Raw genomic sequence first — 22,168 nt, 5'->3', positions numbered from 1 at the left:
GGCCCAGTCGTTTTAAGCGCTGCGATTCGCTGTGCAGAGTTACGTCCCTTGGGCACACCAGAAACCTATGATTGTGGGTTCAAATCCCGGTTAACAACAAGTACCATCTTTCACTCTCCATGCTGCTTTGAATGTTTCGGTCATGTCCCAGCACAGTGACTAACGTGGAATGCAGCTAGTCCTCCACGTACGTGAAACCAACAACAACATGTATGGAAGCTGACCTTACCACAATAAGCAAGTTTCTACTACATCTATGACGCAGACATAACATGGTGTGACGTATCCAAAACCAACGTGCACCAACACAAAAGCCTGGAGTGATACACAGTCATACTCACATCAGTTAAACTGTTGAAACAAATACATTGTGTCACATTATTCTTGGTATCAGGCTCATTTGTCATGTTTGTTTGTTGTTTAACGTCGCACTCAGCAATATTCCAACTATATGATGGCGGTCTGTATATAATCGAGTCTGAACCAGACAATCCAGTGATTGACATCATGAGCATCGATCTACACAATTTGGATATGCTTACAAGTCAGCAAGCCAGACCACTCGATACTGGTGGTTGCTTCTCTTGACAAGCTTGGATTGCTGAGAAACAATTCTAACCCAAATTTTTACGGGGGGGATATATCATGAAGGACTGACATGAAAGATGAGTATAAATGCCTTAAAGGTGATGTGAAATCAGTTTAACATCGGATCCAAGATTATTGCACATTTACGGATGTGTGTGTGAGTGTGTGGCTGCTTGTACTAGTCCGGACCAATGCTGATTTAATAGTACTAGCCCACTGAGATACCATGCCGCAGTTGAACATGAATACTCCACTCAGACACAGTATACTGACTAAGCTGACCAGTCTTTGTTTTAACCCCTTAATGCCGAGCACCAGGCAGGTTAACAACAAGTACCATATTTTAATGTCTTTTGGTATGATGCAGCCGGGGATCGAACACTCAACCTCTCTCTAGGCAGACGCTCTACCACTAGACCATGGAGGGGGTCGTACATGCCTTAAAGAAAGGCACATTTGAACATCATCTCTAAACATGTATATGACTTTTGTATTTTGGAAACAAAAGTTACTAAATTTACAGAATATATGTACATTGATGTGGATAGAGTGAGTGAGCTTAAGTCAGCAGTATTCCAGCAAATCATTTCTCATTATCCTGGGTGGGTGAGTGGGTGAGTTGGGTTTAACGCCGCTTTTAACAGTATTCCAGTTATATCACGGCGTGTCAGCTTAATGTGGGAGGAAAGCCCGAAGTGATGCAGGTCTCAGACGTTTACCACTTTGGTGAAACCCACGAGCACGGGTATGGTGCTGACAAACCTAGAAACATAACTGGGGCGAACCGGGATTCGAACCCACAATCATAGGTTTCTGACGTGCCCAAAGTATACAACTGCACAGGGAATCGCGGCGCCTTAGACGACTGGGCCACCCGTGCCCCCTCATAATCCTGGCGTGAGTTCTTACATTAGTGATGCAACTCATTCTGGAGAGCTGACACTGAAGAGGACTTCTGTAAAAAATATCTGAAGGTTTTATTGAGTCACCATATAAGTCAGATCTTATGATAAGCTTCAGTCACTGAGGACATGATCTGCCCTGGAATCCCCACATGGGGGAAGAGACAAACTGAATACCCACCAATGGTCCAGACGAGCGAGTGATGCGTGCCCGGTCATCTAGTTTCTGGTTGGTCAATTCTGTCGTTACAGATGACCGTCTTGGTGGTATAATTCCAGATGCGATCAATGGAGGTGTGGAGGACACCATATGTCGATTCACCGACTTTAAAACTGGACCCGTCCTGAAACAATGATAGGAACTGATGCTGCTTACATGGGAAGAAGGAAGCTGTCAAATCATTTTAGTAAATTACAACCAAAAAAATATATTTTAAAGTAATTAGTTAAAGCAATGCCCTTGGATAAATAGGTTCATTTCCTTCTGATAGTGAAGGAGCAATTATAACTGATATAAAAATTGTTCATTTTGCCAGTAAGTTTTCCATAATTAGAATACATCTTAGCTGTATTAACAATTACTGACTCAAAAAATGTGTAACTTTGTAAAACATTTTGCATCATATAATATTTTGGATTTATGTATTGTCGACTTTCTTAAAGACACTTTCTGCTCGAAGAGGTTGCTCCATGAATTACTCATAACATCCTAAATTTTACACAAAAATTACAAAGTTTGCACCTGAAGAAAACCTATAAGAAAGCCAAACTTGTGTACACCTCTCACATTATACTTGACTTCCTCTTGCAGGGTACTAAAGGGTAACAAGACATGCAAGAAAGGTGGACTTGTCTCAGACGTTTGGCTCCTTTGTCCACTCATTGTATAACGGAAATGTTGGTTATATATCAGTAAAGAAAATAGTTTGAACTCAATTATCATTTAATGATGACCACAAATCCCCTACCTCCTAACTGCTGTCACATCCCCGTAAAAGACCAATCTAACTATTAAGGGCATCCCAGCCAAACTGCTTGAGACAAGTCCCCCTTTAAGTGTGGGTGCCAGTGTACCTGACAGGCTTTCGGAACACGGGTGGAGGGAGGGGAAATGTGAGGGGGGGAGACACGTGGTCAAGCTGGTAGGGATTGCGGCGTGACGACATAGGGAAGGTACGAATAGGAGTCGCGACATCGCCTGCTTCCGATTCACTGGCGTCGGAGGAGCTACAAGGGAAGGTTAGTGTTTCATCAACCAGTCACCATTTAGTGTCAACTAGCATGCATGATGAGAAAACACATTCAAAATGTCACTTTCATGATCTGGTAAGTGATGCTTTGATTGGTTGGATGAAAGGTCGTTCTGACGTGACCCGTAATGGGATGTCCTCAGATCTTTGTTTAGCGATAGCGAGAACTAAGATCTGATTTTAATGAACTTATTTTAACCATCTGATCCCCATTCCGGTTGCTTATTAAGACAATCACTCTGTCTTCCCTGAATTCCATGTGCTGACACACATGAGAAACAAAACTGTTGTCATGGTTATGACAATACATGTTCTATCAAGCATGCTATATTGCGTTTACAAACATGCAGAAACAACGAAACGAATACACACAACAAATAGGAGATCTAGCTAATACTGGTACATAATAAATAGTACTTCACTGGAGCTCACCTTGTCAAATAGTAAATGTCATAATTTTTTGCCTTTAACACCAATGTTATCTGTTTCGTTGGATAATCAAGACTGGTTATTCTCTGGTATTGACATTTTTAATTAATATGTCAACAAAGAAACCCACTTCAGATGGTTACTTTCAGCATCAACATTGTAAAAGTTTCTGTATAAAGTTAGACTGATGGGGAAATGGACGTTTGATGAATGCCAAATTTCATCTTGGTGGCCATATTGAAAAATCAGATCAGAATTATTAAACTCTTAACAGGTTTCAGCCTTATTGTTCCACTGTGAGACGTTCACATTTACTTCTACCAGAGGCCAGACAAGTAGGCCAAGACATAGGACCACGTGACCATTTGATCAGGTGAGCTGCAATATTTTGGTTCTCAAGTGCTGCCTATATGACTGCAGGACACACCCAGACAGTACTGTGTCTTTCTGCTTTAAGTTCCCTTAACCAATATTTTACAGCCACTTCACGAGAACCAAGTTTAATTTCTGTTAAATGTATTACGTTTGTATTGAGATATGTTAACACAAGATGATCTGTCCACAACGTTACATGCAAGTAAATAACTCTTGGGTAAATATGATTATGATATTTTTAAACATGCAAATTTTAGTATCTGTGGTGCAGTTTGTGAATTCATGCATGTATGTTGGTCACAGGTAATTAGCATGTGTGTTGGTCACAGGTAATTAGCATATGTGAGATTACCTCATGTCCTTGGGTCCATTAATGAGATGACCACTGGAGAGGCCATTGGTCAGGGAGGTGGATGGAAGGATAAAGCCATTGGCACTGTGTACGCCTGGACACAGATCTCGGAAGTTGTCTGTGGAAACATTCACTTCTTCAGATAACATGAGAATAGAAATGGTGGATTTTGTACCTAATTTAGGCCAAGATGGAAACAAATATATAAATAGTAAGGGTATATCATAATTACTTCTGAATATTGTGCCATATGTAGCTTGATCGTTAAGTCGGCCTCACCTGTGTAACAGCTGGATTATCATATTCACCTGGGGCAGAGTTTGGTGTACGTCACCACACATGACATAGCACGTTGTTTATGGATGAAAATTCAGTCCACACAAACACATAAAACTCTTTCATACAATTATTGGATGACTTTGATACCTGATTTTTAAACTATTTTTACATATTCCCAGAATCCTTATACAAACATGCACTACTTCTATAGTTTCTGGAAAGCAAACACAAAGCATCATTTCACATACACAACATAAAAACACCTCTCGATATACCAGTATGTATGAATAACTAGGGATGGGTATTGGAGGTTTAGTGTGTATTACAATATTTTACAATGCAACAGGCCCTATTGCTATACATATAACAATATATTGTGTAATTCTAAATTTGTATTCAGAAGCAATTTAAAACACCAATGTATGAATTGAAGTTCGCTCCGGGTATTTGGCAAATGTATAAATAAATTTCGCCAAGATGCACGCAAGAGTAAATACATGATAGAAATTGCTATTTGAAATCATCCGATATATCTAGCATTAAAAAAATAATATTGTGATAAGGAAGGAATGACCCTCAGTTTACTGATATACCGGCAATACTACGCATCCTTAAAAGCAACACTCAACACCAACATAAGCTTACTTAATTTCATTATTCACCAACATCCTAATGTTTCATTCTATACCCTCAACAGAAGCACATAAAACAAACAAATACTAGAAAGCAATAAATTTGTATACCACTCAAAAGAAGTTAAAGAACACTCGATTTCTTCATATAACTACAGTTAATCTGTCATGGCACAACTGATTATCTACAGTCTTATGAAGAAATCGGGTGTTCTTTAACTTCTTTTTTTACACTGAGCAGTATCTATGGTGCAGGTAATTTTGAGTCTGCTTGCTACAACTAAATCTACCCAGCATGAAATCTTCAGCCTATCTAGCCAAGTGTACCAAGCACGAGTGTGTCGTCAACTCACAGAAAGATGCCACATTCACGGGGGGCTTATTGTCTGTGTGAACAAGTTGCTCATGTTGACGTACAGTTCCAAACATAACCCTTAGATTAAAGCACCACATTTGTTAAACCTCAAACATATTCTACACTCATAATATTATCATTGCAAGAACCAATAACAACAATATAAGACTGTGGAAATAAGAAATTAATAATTGAGCAGGTTATATTTTCCTAAATTTGATACCATATTTGCCATATCAGGTGCCCTCTCACAAGTTTTAGACGAATCTGTAAGTTATCTTTAGAAGCAGCCTGTACAAAGCCTGGACATTTACATGATAGTTTTAGTTTCATCAGTGTTTGAACTATGTTTATTCACTACCCTTCGATGTCAGACAAGCTTAACTCGTGTTAAATTTACTAAGTGCCCAGTTTCTTACACAGAAGTAGGAAATGTGTCTTCTCCATATTTTAGGGTCAAAATACCTCCCACAATTACAAGTGTCCCAAACAGTTTCATTTGGTGAATTCATTTTTCCATTTATGGTTGCCCCAGAATAAAATTGTTTAACCATTTTCAATTGAAGAAAAAACTGCTATCTCGTCTGGGGAAAAAATATAAATGGTAAGTCTGAGACACTGGACATTGGACTCTGTATTTGGTGACATAGTTTGAGTCTAGGACTCTGTATTTGGTGACATAGTTTGAGTCTTTAAAAGAGCAGAATTTTTTTGAAGCCAGAAATCAGGTTTAGGATAGAACACAAAGTAACCACCTCACAAAAAGTACTTGATTCTATTTTAACAAGCAAAAAGCTTGTTATAGATACTGAAGCTCCCCTTTAACACATCTTGACGAAACTAAAGTCATTATCTCAGTATAAAAAGATGAAATCTAAACAAGGATTACACCTGCAGATGTTTATAATTTGATGACAAAAATGGCCTGCTTAACACAAGCACATTTATTATTTCTGTGACCATTCCTGCTCCATCACACGATGATCTTCACACTGACACGGTGGTCATGTATGGCGTAAGTTAGTACCTATACAACGTAGCAACAATGAATTGACTTGTTGCAGTCCACACTTACCAGCATGAGTATACCCTGTTCGGACGTTGAAGCCAACAAGTGCCTGGGAGATGTTGGAGGTTCCCTCGTTGAGTGCCACCTGCAGGCGATGATGTATATCATCAGGGGAGGTAAGCGGAGGCTGCCCAGGTGAACTACTACCATCTATGAACTGCAGGAGGGAAGCAAAGTCAGCAAGCAAGGTCGGCAAGCAAGGTCAACAAGCATAGTAGGTAGCAGAAAGGTTGAGAGAAGCATAGATAGAGATGTGCTCCTGAGAGGCGAGGTGCATCTTCCCGAGGCAAGGGAGTTAACTGACTCTAAAAGTCCAGATTCCACCCTTGCCGAACAAGCCTGGAATTTCTGGGCCCGATCATGGCACCACCAGTAGCTATTAGGAGTGCATCAAATCATGTGAGCACCTTGATTAAAAATGTGACAAGATTTGGAAAATATGTGTCATCGCCCAGTTGACGGAGCACATCTTTTACAAATCCTGCAGTTGACCGAAATCTGCACGTTGAAATCCATGTTGTTTACAAACTGGATGTCGATTTTGATTTTGATTTTAATTGGACTATGCATAGACTATATTAGTCCAGCCAAAACTTAACTCCAAAATTGCGGCCTAGTTCGACAAGAGTGGAAACTGGACTTTTACAGTCAGTTAACTCCTTTGCCTCGGGAAGATGGGCGAAGTGTGGTAAAATTAGGTTTAAGGTCACGTTCAAGAATATTTCACATATGTAGCGACATGCATCAGCTGGAGTGTGTGGCTGTTTGTACAGGTCTGGACATGGACGGACTTATCGTGATAGCCCATTGCAATAACATGCCGCAGTCTAACATTGATTCCCACTCAGACACAGTACTGAAGCTGACCAGCACTTTCTCTTAGTACACCAAAATGTCGAGTGCCAGTCAGGGTGTCTTTTGGTATGACGCAACCAGGGCGTTGAAACATCAACCTTCTGCTTTCTGGGCAGACACTCTATTCACTACACCATGGAGACGGTGCTCCAGAGAGGAAAGTCTGTCCACCTGCAGCATGTACTGTGTTCCCATCACCGACAGTCCATGGACCTTCTCTCACCTAATTGTTCACATGTTGCCATTTAGTCTTCATTATTTCAAGGAGATGGCAAGTTATGTCACACATTCAGATACTCATGCCTATCAGGGTGCAGGAACGAAACAAATGCTTCCTTGTTCTTGGGAACAGTGAGTAAGTGAGTATGGTTCTATGCTGCTTTTAGCAATATTTCAGCAATATCACTGCTGGGGACACCAGATATGGGCTTTACCCATTTTACCAATGTGGGGAATCGAACCCAGGTCTTCGGCACATTGAGCGAAGGCCTTAACCACTAGGCTACCCCTTTTGGAACAGTAAGTACATAGTGATTAATTATGCATTCTGACAGAAAAACTGCATATAGATATTTCAGTTTCTAGAGATTCTAACTTGTCCTCAGGCAACTTTACCAGTTCGACAGTACATTCAGGATAGACTGAGTCACACATGCTATATCTGTTGTGTGTCAATGCATCATTTTAGTACTAATCTATGTTGTAGAATCTGAACTATACTACTCAAAAGAAGTTAAAGAACACCCAATTCTTTCCAGTTACCAAAGAATTGGGTGTTCTTTAACTTTTTTTGAGTAGTATATAACAGGTGAGCAGTGAAGCCAAGATGGAGGCCAGAGGATCGGAAGAGCTAAGAACTATGTCACTAATACTGAAGCACAGACACTACTGCAGATCTACACAATGTGCTGCTCCATCCCACGAAGCAGGAGACAGTCAGAGGTACACAACTAACAAGGAAAGGGTCAGCATTGACGCCATTGCTTAGATCAACTGGAACAATGTTGAGTTCATACTGGACTGCTTGTAAAGAATGGTAACTTTTGCATTTGGGCATTTTGGTAATTGTGCAAGAAATGTAGTAGCAATGACCCACATTACAAATATGATTGATCTATCTCTTCACCAACTCACGAAAAAACTGAGATCCTTTTGTCTATCTTCCTCTGTTTTCTTCTTGATTTCTGCCATTCTCTGGAACATAATAGAAGAATACAATTAAATACCTATGAGTCAGAAATATCAGTAATGTTATAAACTATTTCAGGTCATTACATAGATGGACAAAATCCATCAAATCTTTTATTACATGATAAATTTATGGGTTTTTTTAATATAAAATAAACAGTTTTAATGCTATGTTGGTGTTGAATACAGTTGGCCAGTCACTTCCCTAGTTTTATCATCTAGTCTAGTATTGATTACACTGAATGCAGATATTCTGCAGACATTACACGTGTAACAATGATTGATTCTTTGACCACAACTGTACAGCTGCAATAATGACATCCCATCCATTGCCTTATTCACTGTACCTCAGCTCACTCATATTTCTTGGACCTGCACTGCAGGTAACTCCTATATAACAATGACATCCTATCTAGTGCCTTATTCACTGAACATTGGTAAAGTCATATTTCTTGGACCTGCACTGCAGGTAACTCCTATATAACAATGACATCCTATCTAGTGCCTTATTCACTGAACATTGGAAAAGTCATATTTCTTGGACTTGCACTGCAGGTAACTCCTATATAACAATGACATCCTATCTAGTGCCTTATTCACAGAACATTGGTAAAGTCATATTTCTTGGACCTGCACTGCAGGTAACTCCTATATCATGTATATAACAATGACATCCTATCTAGTTTCTATTCACTGAACATTGGCAAAGTCAAAATTCTTTGACCTGCACTGCAGGTAACTATATAATAATGGTATCCTTTCCAGTATTTACTTTACCTTAGCCTGCCTCTCAATGCTCCTCTCCTCTGTGAAGCATGGCACTCCACCATTGCTGCGCCCCTCGTACTTGCTGATGTAGTGGGGGCGGGTGGCCATCCTCATGTACTTGTCTAGGGCAGCGTTCGCCTGGAATCACAGCTTCTGTGTCAGGCGTTTTACTCTTTCATTTGAATTTCACATCATCCAAACACACTGAATTCACTTTGCACTTTGGACATTTGTAACACATCTTAAAATTTTATGATTGTTCATCTTACAAGATCATGATTGATGAAGCACTTGAAACATATATACTAAAGGCAGAATTATTAAATATACAAAAAAAAGAAATCAACATACAAGTTACTACACAGAAACAACATGCGTGATATCTTAAAAGAATGATAATTTTCCTATGAATGTGAGCCCTCCCCCCATTCCCCCTCCTCCCACCCAATTAAAAAAAGCCAACCAAACATGTACAACAATCAGTTATGTAAGGAAGCAACAGTGATACATACAAGGAAGACGGGGTCAGAGTGAAGCCATGCGCACCATGCTATTAGATTCGGCAATTTGTGGCATTTTTTGTGTAAAAGGAATATTACCATACCAGCACACATCAGGGTCCATATGATAGACTACAGAAATATATATCTTTAACCCAACATACATACAAACAGCAGAATCTTCCTGGTTCTAGAACTGGATGACTAGGATCCTGGAGGAGACACAAGAAGGTTCTGCTACTGTTGTCTTGTATCTCGGGAACAGGCTATACTCAGACCACTATGATGGTACTGACATGAGGAACACAAGAAAGATGGATGACTGGGATCCTGGAGGAGACACAAGAAGTTTATGCTACTGTTGTCCTGTAACTAGGGAACAGGTTATACTCAGACCACTATGATGGTACTGACATCAGGAACACAAGAAAGATGGATGACTGGGATCCTGGAGGAGACACAAGAAGTTTATGCTACTGTTGTCCTGTAACTAGGGAACAGATGTACACTCAGATCAATATGATGGGTGTTGACATCAGGGACACAAGCAAACTGGGTCACATTTTTTCTGTTGAGGATCGTGGGGGAATGAAAACAACATCATGATGCTTGAAACATACAAACACATTCTAAGTGTGTACCTTCTCCAGGAGACAGGCCAGGAGCAGGAACAGTGTAGGGATCCAGAAAGCATATTGGGTTCATATGTAGACATATTGTTCAGAAAGGTCAAGAGCACGTCCATAACTCAGAATTAGATCTACTGCAGTCCCTAGAATATTGTCTCCTTTGCCATCAACTCTGGCGTGCTCTTGGCAACCTCTACCATGCAGGGATCCGCCATCCTTGCTGTGACTTTGTCACATATTCTTTAGACTATGGAAGGTCTTGGTCAAGATCTTTCAAGTTTCAAGGAATTTGCTCAGCTTAATCTTCATTATCTGAAATTGTTTAGTAATCTTTCCAGCATACAGCATGCAAGACGACTATACTGTATCCTTGCTGACGGTGTTCTACCACCATTAGCATGATTAGCAATCACTTCTGACCAAGTTTCAGCAACCATAATGAACTATAAGGGTTGATCGCCGACATGAGAAAGAAAAGTAATAATGTACCATGAAATATACACTGTGCACTGCTTGAAGTCGGATCATGTTTGATCATGCTTTCCATTCCAATGAGGAAACATTCGCTAGCACTTCATATTCATTCCTCAGATCTTCTCATACAAACATTTCTCAAACTTTCCTTGATTAAATAAATGATCTGCATAAATATAATGGAACATCACAGAAAATGAGAGAAGTTTCAAGATTTTTGTCCAGCAGACGCAAGACACCATTCAATAATTTATCTTCACTGAAAGAAACTCTTGCATTTATTCATTGTCAGTCCTTTTGCAGTTTTAATCAGATTGTGGACTGTGTGTCCCCTGCTCATCCTACTGGACATCTGGGTAGATGGAGGTACACCTGTTGGTCTCCCAAGGGTATAGTTTGAACATGGTAACACCGATTTATCACAATGTCCAATAGTCTTGGCTGTGCGACTCCTTGAAGCTGATTTGTTTGCATGACGTATATTTCTCAGTGGGTGAAACACAACCTTTCCATCTTCTAACTGTATTTTGAGAAATTGTGATGTGATCATCACTGAAGACAAGTCAGTGTCATCTGGGTATTCTCTGTACCTATGGTTCTTCAGCATCTGAAAAGCTTCAAACGTCAGTCCGGGCATTGCTGACTGTAGACTGCAAGGGACATAACTCCTGAAAGTCTTCTCGGGGAGAATAGAAAACTGTTTGGGGTTTAACACAATTGTTTTCTTCTCAGATGTTGAAGATTTTGATTTAGATGATTTCTGAAATTTCAAAATCACAATAGTATCTGACCACTGGTTTGGTTGTATGGGAATGATTGGGTCTTGGACAGAGGATAGAACGTTTTATCTTGAAATCTTGGAAGAACAAAGGAAACCAAATAAGGAAATAAGGAAAATAAGAACTAAATTGAAACTGTATGGCATCAACTACATCTGCCATCATAGAGACAAACAAATGGAAACTGATCAAACCAAAGCATCTACATGAAAAGAGTGAGTAAGTGTTGCTTTAAGCCGCATCAGCAATATTCCAGCTATTCATGGCCAGACATCAAAAGAGTGAGTGAGTGAGTGAGTATGGTTTTACGCCGCTTTTAGCAATATTCCAGCAATATCACGGCGGGGGACACCAGAAATGGGCTTCACACATTGTACCCATGTCGGGAATCGAACCCGGGTCTTCAGCGTGACGAGAGAACGCTTTAACCACTAGGCTACCCGACCGCCCCAGACATCAAAAGAGAACCAAAGCAGATAGAACAACAACACATGATGATGAATACTACCAATTATAACATTAGGAAATGTGTCTCCAGCCCACTGATGGAGTGGATAAAGAAGACTGAAACAGTCATCTAGGTCTGTAAATAATCGGATCTGGACCAGACAATCCAGTGATTAACATCATGAGCTTCGATCCACGCAATTGGGAAACAATGACATGCATCAACCAAGTCAGCGAGCCTGTCCACCTGATCAATTTAGTTGCCTCTTGAGACAAGCACAAGTTGCTGATGACCCATTACAACATGGAATCTTCACATGGATTTTCCAGACAGCTAGGGGTTAGACAACGATCAGAAACTAGGTTTACTTGACATGAATAGAGCAAACATAACTCTCATTTTCAATTAACTTGCTGAACTTCCATGTTCTCAATTTTCTTTTGTATCTGGCTAAACAACAGTGAAGTAATTTCATTGACAACATGCCTCTGACCACTGATGCCGCTTGTCTGACTTGTAAAGGTTACTACACTCAGGAGTCACTCAATGGTGTCTTGTCCAAGGATCTACCGGTACTTGTCTGGCTCATCCACTAACTGGGTGAGACGATCACACCTGTTGGAGACCCACCTGTCTGGCTCGTCCACTAACTGGGTGAGACGATCACACCTGTCTGAGACCCACCTGTCTGGCTCATCCACTAACTGGGTGAGACGATCACACCTGTCGGAGACCCACCTGTCTGGCTCATCCACTAACTGGGTGAGACGATCACACCTGTCTGAGACCCACCTGTCAGGCTCATCCACTAACTGGTTGAGAGGATCACACCTGTCTGAGACCCACCTGTCTGGCTCATCCACTAACTGGGTGAGACGATCACACCTGTCGGAGACCCACCTGTCTGGCTCATCCACTAACTGGGTGAGACGATCACACCTGTCTGAGACCCACCTGTCAGGCTCATCCACTAACTGGTTGAGAGGATCACACCTGTCTGAGACCCACCTGTCAGGCTCATCCACTAACTGGGTGAGACGACCACACCTGTCTGAGACCCACCTGTCAGGCTCATCCACTAACTGGGTGAGAGGATCACACCTGTCTGAGACCCACCTGTCTGGCTCGTCCGCTAACTAGGTGAGACGATCACACCTGTCGGAGACCCACCTGTCTGGCTCGTTTACTAACTGGGTGAGACGATCACACCTGTTGGAGACCCATCTGTCTGGATCGTCCACTAACTGGGTGAGACGATCACACCTATCTGAGACCCACCTGTGTTGCTCGTCCACTAACTGGGTGAGAGGATCACACCTGTCGGAGACCCACCTGTCTGGCTCATCCACTAACTGGTTGAGAGGATCACACCTGTCTGAGACCCACCTGTCAGGCTCATCCACTAACTGGGTGAGACGACCACACCTGTCTGAGACCCACCTGTCTGGCTCATCCACTAACTGGGTGAGATGATCACACCTGTCGGTCGGAGACCCACCTGTCTGGCTCTGTACAGAGGTGAGCTGTGTGACTGGGACGGTAGAGACCCCACTGGGAGCTGATGGTGGGAGCCATGATGTGACTCCGGTGCACATACCAGGGCCGGCAGAGATGCCTGATTAGAGCAAACATGCAGCCAATCACCAGATTAGTGGCACACAAAACATTAATTACGCACACAATTAGTGCGACCAGATTGCAGGTCAGAATCCATCACCACGATATGTCCGTCTTGATAATTCAGTGTGTCTCCACTTTAGTATGATACCTAGGACTCATTATCCACCACAGCCTTCGATATTCAGGTTAGTCTGCGATCCCAAGACTACTAATATGTGTTGAGGACAAGTACAAATCTAACAATGGAAGTTCTTACTGACAAGTCACATTTGAACATTTTGTATTGCACAAAACAACCTTAGCCCTTGACTGCCTTAAGTCTATGTTAAGGTAAGGGAGTTATGATCACCATAGCAGGTCGCTTTGCACAATGACACCCAGTTCTCAATGCTTCAATTTTGTTACAAATTGGGACTCAATAAAGCTGATAGAAAATGTAAAAATAGTAAATAGTTTTGTCTTGTTTAGCCAGGACTAGCTACACATACTGGTCCTCTGGACTTGTCTTAAAAAGACTGAATTTCTAATGCTGTACCATAGTTTTGTTTTGAATCTGATTTGACATACACAATACTGAAAACAGCTAATGAACAAAAGAATCTGTGCAAAGCTACTGATGAAGATGGTGACATCACTTAAGGATTGAAGTTGTATTTGTTGACGTCCTCAGCTGATGAAGACAGTGCCTCACGTGAGCAAATTCCATGATCCGTGAATCAATCCTTATATTGACAGATACATAAATCATAACAAAACAACCTATTAAACACCAAACTTTCATTATTTATAGCAAACTATATCAATGCGTCCCAAACATTCCATTTGGAGTGACATCCCTTGGTTTTACTAATGCCAGAAAATGGCGGCTACCACAATGTCATTCACTTGAAATACAAGTTGCACCCAGTAAAGTTAGCGGTGGAACTGGAAAGAAATCCAGACCAGGCTCATGCTTAAAATGGATACATATTAACATTCTGTGAACTTTTGGTGTGTGTTTGAGTCATATTACGGCTGCTGATTACCGGGATTACCGCTTGACGCGGCGTGGTTAGATTTACTGAGGCACGATAGTGTGGAGCTCGGTGATTTCTTTTGTTAAGTCTAGCATTCTCTGTTATAGCTTCGAATGGACGCTTCATTTCGGTGACTCGACATATACATGATCTGTCTGACTTCGAAGCCTGCATCATTCATAGCCTAAATCGATGTCACTCTCAGTTTTCCCTAATTATTTTTAATGTTATTTTTAGACATTGAGGAATTCCCTGAAGTAGTTCTGTATGTCTCCACGCGATTGACAACGTAATCACGTGACATACTGACGTTCATCGGGAAATGAAGAACAATCACCTTGGCGAGGTCACCCACTATTGTCAATATTTATAAATGAAGCCATGGTACCACTGTATCATACTAGATCGGAGATATACACACTTGAGTATCAAGACTGTGATATACCGGGAGTGCAAACAAGTCATGCTTCTTTGTGTTAGTATGTTTTTCAATGCAACACGGAATCCATTATTGGGAGTGCGTTTTGTTTCAATGAAATGACAGCAACTTTCAGTGCATTTAAATTAACACAAAATGACAAACAACATGAACAGATTACAATCATTAACTGTAGAACAGAATGTAAATACCACACTTGTGGCAACTGGATTATTCAACAACCAATGAAGTTGTAACTATGGTTACAAGAGACACTCACAGACAAAACTTTCATCCGGGACTCTTCCTTTTTTTCAGCTGGGGTTGGGGTCTTCTTGTCACGGTCCCGCTGTTTGCGGGATTTCCGCTTTTTCTTCCGCGTTTTAGATTCTTTCATTTCTGGTTCTGATTCACTGTCGCTATCACTTGAACTGAAATGTGAAGCAGAAAGTGTACAGATAACCATTGTCTCAACAGTCCAAACAATCAGCAAGGTTACTCTTTCTCATCATCCTATCCATTAGAGTCAGTTCTCAGACAAGCAGCATGTACAATGGACGGCCTGAAAAACCAACGTGATCTGATACACTTAAACCTTAAACAACAACAACTTTAATAACAACTAACTGAGTGACATGGTCACCTACTGGAACTCAAGACTTAGAGGGGGTGGTCGGGTAGCCTAGTGGTTAAAGCGTTCGCTCATCACACAGAAGACCCGGGTTCGATTCCCGACATGGGTACAATGTGTGAAGTTCATTTCTGGTGTCCCCTGCCGTGATATTGCTGGAATATTACTAAAAGCAGCATAAAACCAAACTCATTCATTCATTCACAGGACTTCTTGCATTCATGCATATTCATTGTCCCGACCCCCCTTCATGGCAGAAGGCTAAGAAGGTATGAATCAGGAAATGGGCACGGTGAGGTGCCTTTTTTTCCAGGCTGTCAGTTATTATAGTGACTGTTTGCTCTTTGGTCGGATGTGGTCCTCAACAAGGGACATAGAGAATCTCACCCGAGTGTCTTTTGATATCAAATATATCAATATGAGTTAGTAAAAGTGTTTTTCCACTTTTATCACCAAGTGTTGATATATTTCATATCAAAAGACATGAGGGTGAGATTTTATTTATCATCCAACATCATTCTTTCAACTTTTTCAGTTAGTAGACAATAATAAGCAGTGTTTAAGTGTACTCACTCACTCACTCATTCAAGACTTAGAGTCTTTAAAGCAATTTAGACAAATAAAAAGTCAACCCAATCTGACAACAACAAAATATTGACCAAATATTTTAATTATTCTAAGCTTCCATATTGACAAAACCACCTGAAAGATGATTTTGTGTGTGCAACTTCTCAAATTCCAATCGCATTTTGGCAATTTTACGGCTGTTTGTTCAATGACATAATGATGTAATGGTAACATCAGTGAAAGAGTTTATTTGGTTTGTTACAAAATTGTTAGAATAGCATGTTGATACTTACTCTGATTCCGTGATAGCATCTCGGACACTGAGCTCTGTGAGAATGTTCAGACAGCCATCCATTGTTTTGAGTGACATGTTATCAATGAGCTGATCAATCTCCTTCCGTGTTATTGCTGGTTCTTTCCCCCCGTTCTCCGGTTTCGTTCCCTTCAACTCCTTCTTTCCCTTCTCCGGCTTTTCCTCCAGTTGGGACTTTTCCCGATCCTTGGCCACGAGGGACAGAATGACACCAGTCCACTTCTCGGCATCCTCCTGGATCATCTCTGCCTCCATCTCGGACAGATTGGAATCTGAAACATCATCCATGAGTGAATGAGTGAGTGAGTGGGTGAGTGAGTGAGTGAGTTAGTGAGTGAAGCGAGCATGTGGTTGAATGCCACAATGAGCAATATTCAACCTATAATATGACAACCTGTAAGTAATCATGTTTTAACCAGGCAATCCGGTGACTGAAAGCCTGACAAAGAACTCATGCCATCAGGGCACCATGACACACAAGCAGTCAGGTCAAAGAGCCTGACCACCCGAATTTTAATTGCCTCCAATCTATCCTGGATACCCACAGAGAGAAACATCCTCCACACAAGCAGCCAGGTCAAAGAGCCTGACCTCCCGGTCTTTAATTGCCTCTAGCAAGAACTAATTTATCCTGGATACCCACAGAGAGAAACATCCTCCACACAAGCAGCCAGGTCAAAGAGTCTGACCGCCCAAACTTTAATTGCCTCTGACAAGAACCAATCTATACTGGATACCCACAGAGAGAAACATCCTCCACACAAGCAGTTATGTCAAAGAGTCTGACCTCCCTATCTTTGATTGCCTCTGACAAGAACCAATCTATCCTGGATACCCACAGAGAAAAACATCCTCCGCACAAGCAGTTAGGTCAAAGAGTCTGACCTCCCAGTCTTTAATTGCCTCTAGCAAGAACCAATCTATCCTGGATAACCACAGATAGAAACATCCTCCACACAAGCAGTTATGTCAAAGAGTCTGACCTCCCCATCTTTGATTGCCTCTGACAAGAACCAATTTGTCCTGGATAACCACAGAGAGAAACATCCTCCACACAAGCAGTCAGGTCAAAGAGTCTGACCTCCCAGTCTTTAATTGCCTCTAGCAAGAACCAATCTATCCTGGATAACCACAGAGAGAAACATCCTCCATACAAGTGGTTAGGTCAAAGAGTCTGACCTCCCCATCTTTGATTGCCTCTGACAAGAACCAATCTATACTGGATACCCACAGAGAGAAACATCTTCCACACAACCAGTCAGGTCAAAGAGTCTGACCACCCAATCTGTTTTAATTGCCTCTTACAAAAGCAAATCTATCCTGGATACCCACAGAGAGAAACATCCTCCACACAAGCGGTTAGGTAAAAGAGTCTGAACTCCCCATCTTTAATTGCCTCTAGCAAGAACCAATCTGTCCTGGATACCCACAGAGAGAAACATCCTCCACACAACCAGTCAGGTCAAAGAGACTGACCTCCCCATCTTTAATTGCCTCTGTCAAGAACCAATCTATCCTGGATACCCACAGAGAGAAACTTCCTCCACACAAGCAGTCAGGTCAAAGGGTCTGACCACCCCATCTGTTTTAATTGCCTCTTACAAAAGCAAATCTATCCTGGATACCCACAGAGTGAAACCTCCACACAAGCGGTTAGGTCAAAGAGCCTGACCACCCAATCTGTTTTAATTGCCTCGTACAAAAGCAAATCTATCCTGGATACCCACAGAGAGAAACATCCTCCAAATAATGCAGTGACTGAAGGTCTTACCTTGTCTCAACATGGCGATGTCAGTGAAGCTAGGGATCTTGGTTTCCTGTGGGAGGAGCCCTCGACTCACCAGAATATCCTGAGTAATCACTCTTGTAAGGTCAAGGACAACCTCTGTCTGGCGACTGGCAACAAAAAGTAAAGTCACACTTTACTGCTTGCTCACTTCTGGGAACCATCACAAACATTTACTGGCACAATACAACATATTTGTGTCATTTCAGATCTAAAAGATCCAATGGCTTTTTCGAATGGACATTAAATATTCCATGACTTCAGAAACATGAATTTGATTAATTAAAGCATGTGACTAGGCCTAGAAGAGGTGACACAGTGGATGACAGTGTAAACATTTCCTCTGACTTTGAAGACCAACTCTCAGTCAGGTCAAGCAGTTTTGGTCATCACTCCACTTTATATCTATACTTCGTTGTGTCCATCCAATACTCATTTTGGCTGTTTCTTACAACATGAAAATCTGTTCTGCCTTGAATGAAAAATGAGCTCATGAACAATTTGAACCAATGGTAGCTCAGGAACAAAATGAATGGATGGTTGTCTGTGAACAAAATGTACAAACCCTTGACCAAAATAAGCTTATGGGAAAAATAGAGCAAAATGAACCAATGGTAGACCAGTAAAAATGAGCCAATAGTCGCTCAATATAAATGAGCAAATAGCAGCCCAGTATAAATGGGCCAATGGTAGCTCAATATAAATGAGCCAATGGCAGCCCAATATAAATGAGCCAATGGTAGCCCAATATAAATGAGCCAATGGCAGCCCAGTATAAAAGAGCCAATGGTAGCCCAGTATGAATGGGCCAATGATAGCCCAGTATAAAAGAGCCAGTGATAGCAGAGTACTGACGCCTTGTCCTGCTGCAGCTCCAGGTAGTCCAGCACCACCTGACCCAGGGTGTTCCCCATGTCCATGAAGTCACTGATGTTGAAGTGCCGACTCTGCCCACTGCAATGCAAGTTTCAGGATAAGGTACATGATGAGACGAATCTGAACACCTCCTTGAGATAAGGGTACTCATCAGTCCTAAGAAAGCATTTTGGGAAATTGTTGTTTTGTTAATAAACAAGTCCCTGTTACAATAAGATATGTTCATCCAGTGTGGAAGAAGGCTTCTGTAAAGGCAAACTGATTTGGTTGTTGCAGTGGGTGTTCACATGCAACTTTAAGAAATATTATTTGTCAAGGTATGTCTGACATTACAGGGAACCTTGTCTTGTCTCATGGTGACAATATATTATGGCATATGGCAACAATGGCATCTGTATATTTTCAACATATTGTTATACAGGCACTCCAACACATTGCACTACCAATCCCTGCCTCCCCCTGCCATCAGTACCTGTTGAGAGTGGTTCCACTGAACGTTGCCTCCAGGGTGAAGCTGTTGTGTATCTTCATCTGTCTCCACATCACCACGCGACCGGTCGACTCCTTGCACTTCCGGATGTGAAACTTGCATGATGGGTAGCAGAACTTGTCAGGGGACTGAAAAAGGAAGCAGTGTAGTTATTGGCTGGTGTGGACTGAGGTATTTGGCCCCATTCGACTGCTTATCATCCATACAGTCTGTTGGATAGATATTGGAGCACTTACTCTCCAAGTCTTGAAGAGTGAGTGAGTGAGTGAGTGAGTGAGTGAGTGAGTGAGTGAGTGAGTGAGTGAGTGAGTTGGGTTTAACGCCTCTTTTAACAGCATTCCAGTTATATCACGGCGGCAACAGATTTGTCATGAAGATATTTAACAATTGAAATACCCTTTGAAATACATAAGGACCATAGATTTGTCATCAAGATTTGTAACAATTGTAATACCTTTTCTAATACACAAGGGCCACAGATTTGTCATCAAGATATGTAACAATTGTAATACCTTTTGCGCCATGAGCCAAGGGAAGAGCCGCTCATTGATAAATGTCCTTGCAGCACCATACTCAGACACATCTTCTTCAGAGGATGTGTTATTGCCATACATGAACACATTGTGTTTGCGACTGTGGCCATGCAGGTCACAATATAAAAGCACCTGTCAGAAAGAAAAAAGAAAACCATTTAAGAAAAGTACTTATGGACCTGGTGTCAAAATAATGCCATCTATATCCTTGTGAACATCCATGTGTTTCCACTATGGTGGCAGCTGCTCTCACATTAGTTTGTGAGCAAGTGACCTTACATCATTATGACGACATGATCAGCTTCTTAGCTCCTTAATCATGTCACTCTATACAGGGACCAGGGGTAAATTAACTCACTGGACACTGCAGGGAAAGATCTAAGGGAAAGTATCAAGGTGACATGCCGTATTCTTGTCCATAAAGTGTGCCATGATATTCTGATCTGGCACAAGTGTCAGTCAGTCATTGAATAGGCTTTGAGGCCACTGTTAGCAATATTGTCAGCCAGATGACAGAGGAGACACCAGAAAAGATCAAACCCATGTACAAAGCGAAGTAACTGGGCTAGCCCATCAAATTTCAAGAACAGATTTTAGTGGAAAACAAGAATGTTTAACACTGATAAATATGCTACTCAAAAAACACTCGATTCTTTCATATTACTATAGTTAATCTGTGGAACAGGTTCACTGGTGTGTTTGTGTTCAGGGCCCTGTTCCACAAAGCCATCTTAGCGCTAAGGTGATTGTAACTCCCATACTTTAACACTGGCTTACGATAGTCGTAGCGCTAAGATTGCTTTGTGGAACAGTGCTCAGGTTCACTGTAGGGCTGAATGCTTGTAAGGGTATGTGTGGCAACTCACCTCATGTCTCTGCACCAACACGTCCACCATGTTCTTCACGTACCAGATGGTGGGGAAGCTCTCGCACCGGGGGTGGCGGTAGTTCCTGTTTAAGTCTCGGGCAGCGAGAGAGCAGCGGTAATTCCCCACTATCACGCCATCAGGGTTTAACATTGGCACTATTTTGAAGATAACACTATTGCGAAGTTTCTGAAAAATGTACACAATAAAAATTTCAAGTACACTTTTGATAAACTGTTGAATAACACCTCAAAACCTCAGAAGGACAATTGGGAAAAAAAACATGCATGATTTCGGGATAGAAATAAAGAAAATGGAAAGTTATCTAACAAAATTCGCATATCATTATGATAAGTAACAACTTGGTTAAGAAATGCTGAGGTTAAATAAAAAAAGGATGGGCAAACATTATTGCAAGCTGACACATATATATGGGAATAGGTTTGTAAGTTCATGGAGTGAGACTGACCGTAGCTACAGGGTGTGAGCTTGTGACAAAGTCCAGTAGGCCCTTCATCATCCAGCTGGCCTGGGACTCCCCGGGGTGGACGCGGGCCGACACCACAACCGCCTTCTTCCTGACTCCTGGTGTGGAGTGCTCTGTGACCAACAGGCACCATGTCAGACAATGGGGCACGACTTGCATCATCAACATTCCCACCCACCCACTAGAGGCCTCTGTCCATGATTTTATACTCTATATAGTATGGGCACACTTTTTAATTTTATGTTTCATGGATTATTCCAGCTTTTCCATACAAGGTCGGTTGAAATAAAAATAAAAATAATAAGCTATGTCAATCATTTATTTATCTATATGAAAGTCTCTCTGCTGTGAAGTTAAAACTGCAGCTGGCTTCTTAATCACTGATAGTGATATAGACATTGAATATATATGTAACATTTTACATTGTATAAGAGGGTCTATATTACTAGGAGGAGACATAGTAAAAATAAATATTTATGTTTAATTTATTTGTTTTGCAGCTGCTTTTCAGTAAGGATGGTGGGGCCGTGAAATGAAAAAATAGAAAAATGTGTGTCCATGCTTACCATGAGTGAGCCAAGATACACATTTTCCAATATCAACCTGGTGTCCTTTCCACAAAGCAGTCTTAGCGCTAAGGTGATTCAAACTCTTATACTTTAACCGTTGTTTATCAGATGTCTAAGGGGTGGT

General features: G+C 41.4%; 1 protein-coding gene across 1 annotated transcript in view; it reads right to left on the bottom strand.

The window, feature by feature from the left end:
• Positions 1 to 1,608: 1,608 nt before the first annotated feature.
• The window catches only part of LOC139454148 (uncharacterized), a 71,589-nt gene continuing 51,029 nt past the window's right edge, over positions 1,609 to 22,168 (bottom strand). The window contains exons 9-23 of the mRNA XM_071235679.1: positions 21,458 to 21,588; positions 20,989 to 21,177; positions 20,102 to 20,254; positions 19,572 to 19,717; positions 19,079 to 19,177; positions 18,209 to 18,333; positions 16,418 to 16,709; positions 15,207 to 15,357; positions 13,371 to 13,487; positions 9,052 to 9,180; positions 8,221 to 8,280; positions 6,238 to 6,388; positions 3,897 to 4,014; positions 2,565 to 2,717; positions 1,609 to 1,834 (exon numbers count right to left, since the gene is read on the bottom strand). Coding sequence (XP_071091780.1) covers positions 1,609 to 1,834; positions 2,565 to 2,717; positions 3,897 to 4,014; positions 6,238 to 6,388; positions 8,221 to 8,280; positions 9,052 to 9,180; positions 13,371 to 13,487; positions 15,207 to 15,357; positions 16,418 to 16,709; positions 18,209 to 18,333; positions 19,079 to 19,177; positions 19,572 to 19,717; positions 20,102 to 20,254; positions 20,989 to 21,177; positions 21,458 to 21,588 — 2,240 coding nt within the window. The remainder of the gene's footprint in view (positions 1,835 to 2,564; positions 2,718 to 3,896; positions 4,015 to 6,237; positions 6,389 to 8,220; positions 8,281 to 9,051; positions 9,181 to 13,370; positions 13,488 to 15,206; positions 15,358 to 16,417; positions 16,710 to 18,208; positions 18,334 to 19,078; positions 19,178 to 19,571; positions 19,718 to 20,101; positions 20,255 to 20,988; positions 21,178 to 21,457; positions 21,589 to 22,168) is intronic.

The sequence above is a fragment of the Haliotis cracherodii genome, unplaced genomic scaffold, assembly GCF_022045235.1.
Source record: "Haliotis cracherodii isolate W230 unplaced genomic scaffold, xgHalCrac1.p SCAF_1, whole genome shotgun sequence".
NCBI classification, from domain to species: Eukaryota; Metazoa; Mollusca; class Gastropoda; order Lepetellida; family Haliotidae; genus Haliotis; species Haliotis cracherodii.
The sequence above is the reverse complement of the archived record's forward strand: the minus strand, read 5'-3'. Positions and strand labels throughout refer to the sequence as shown.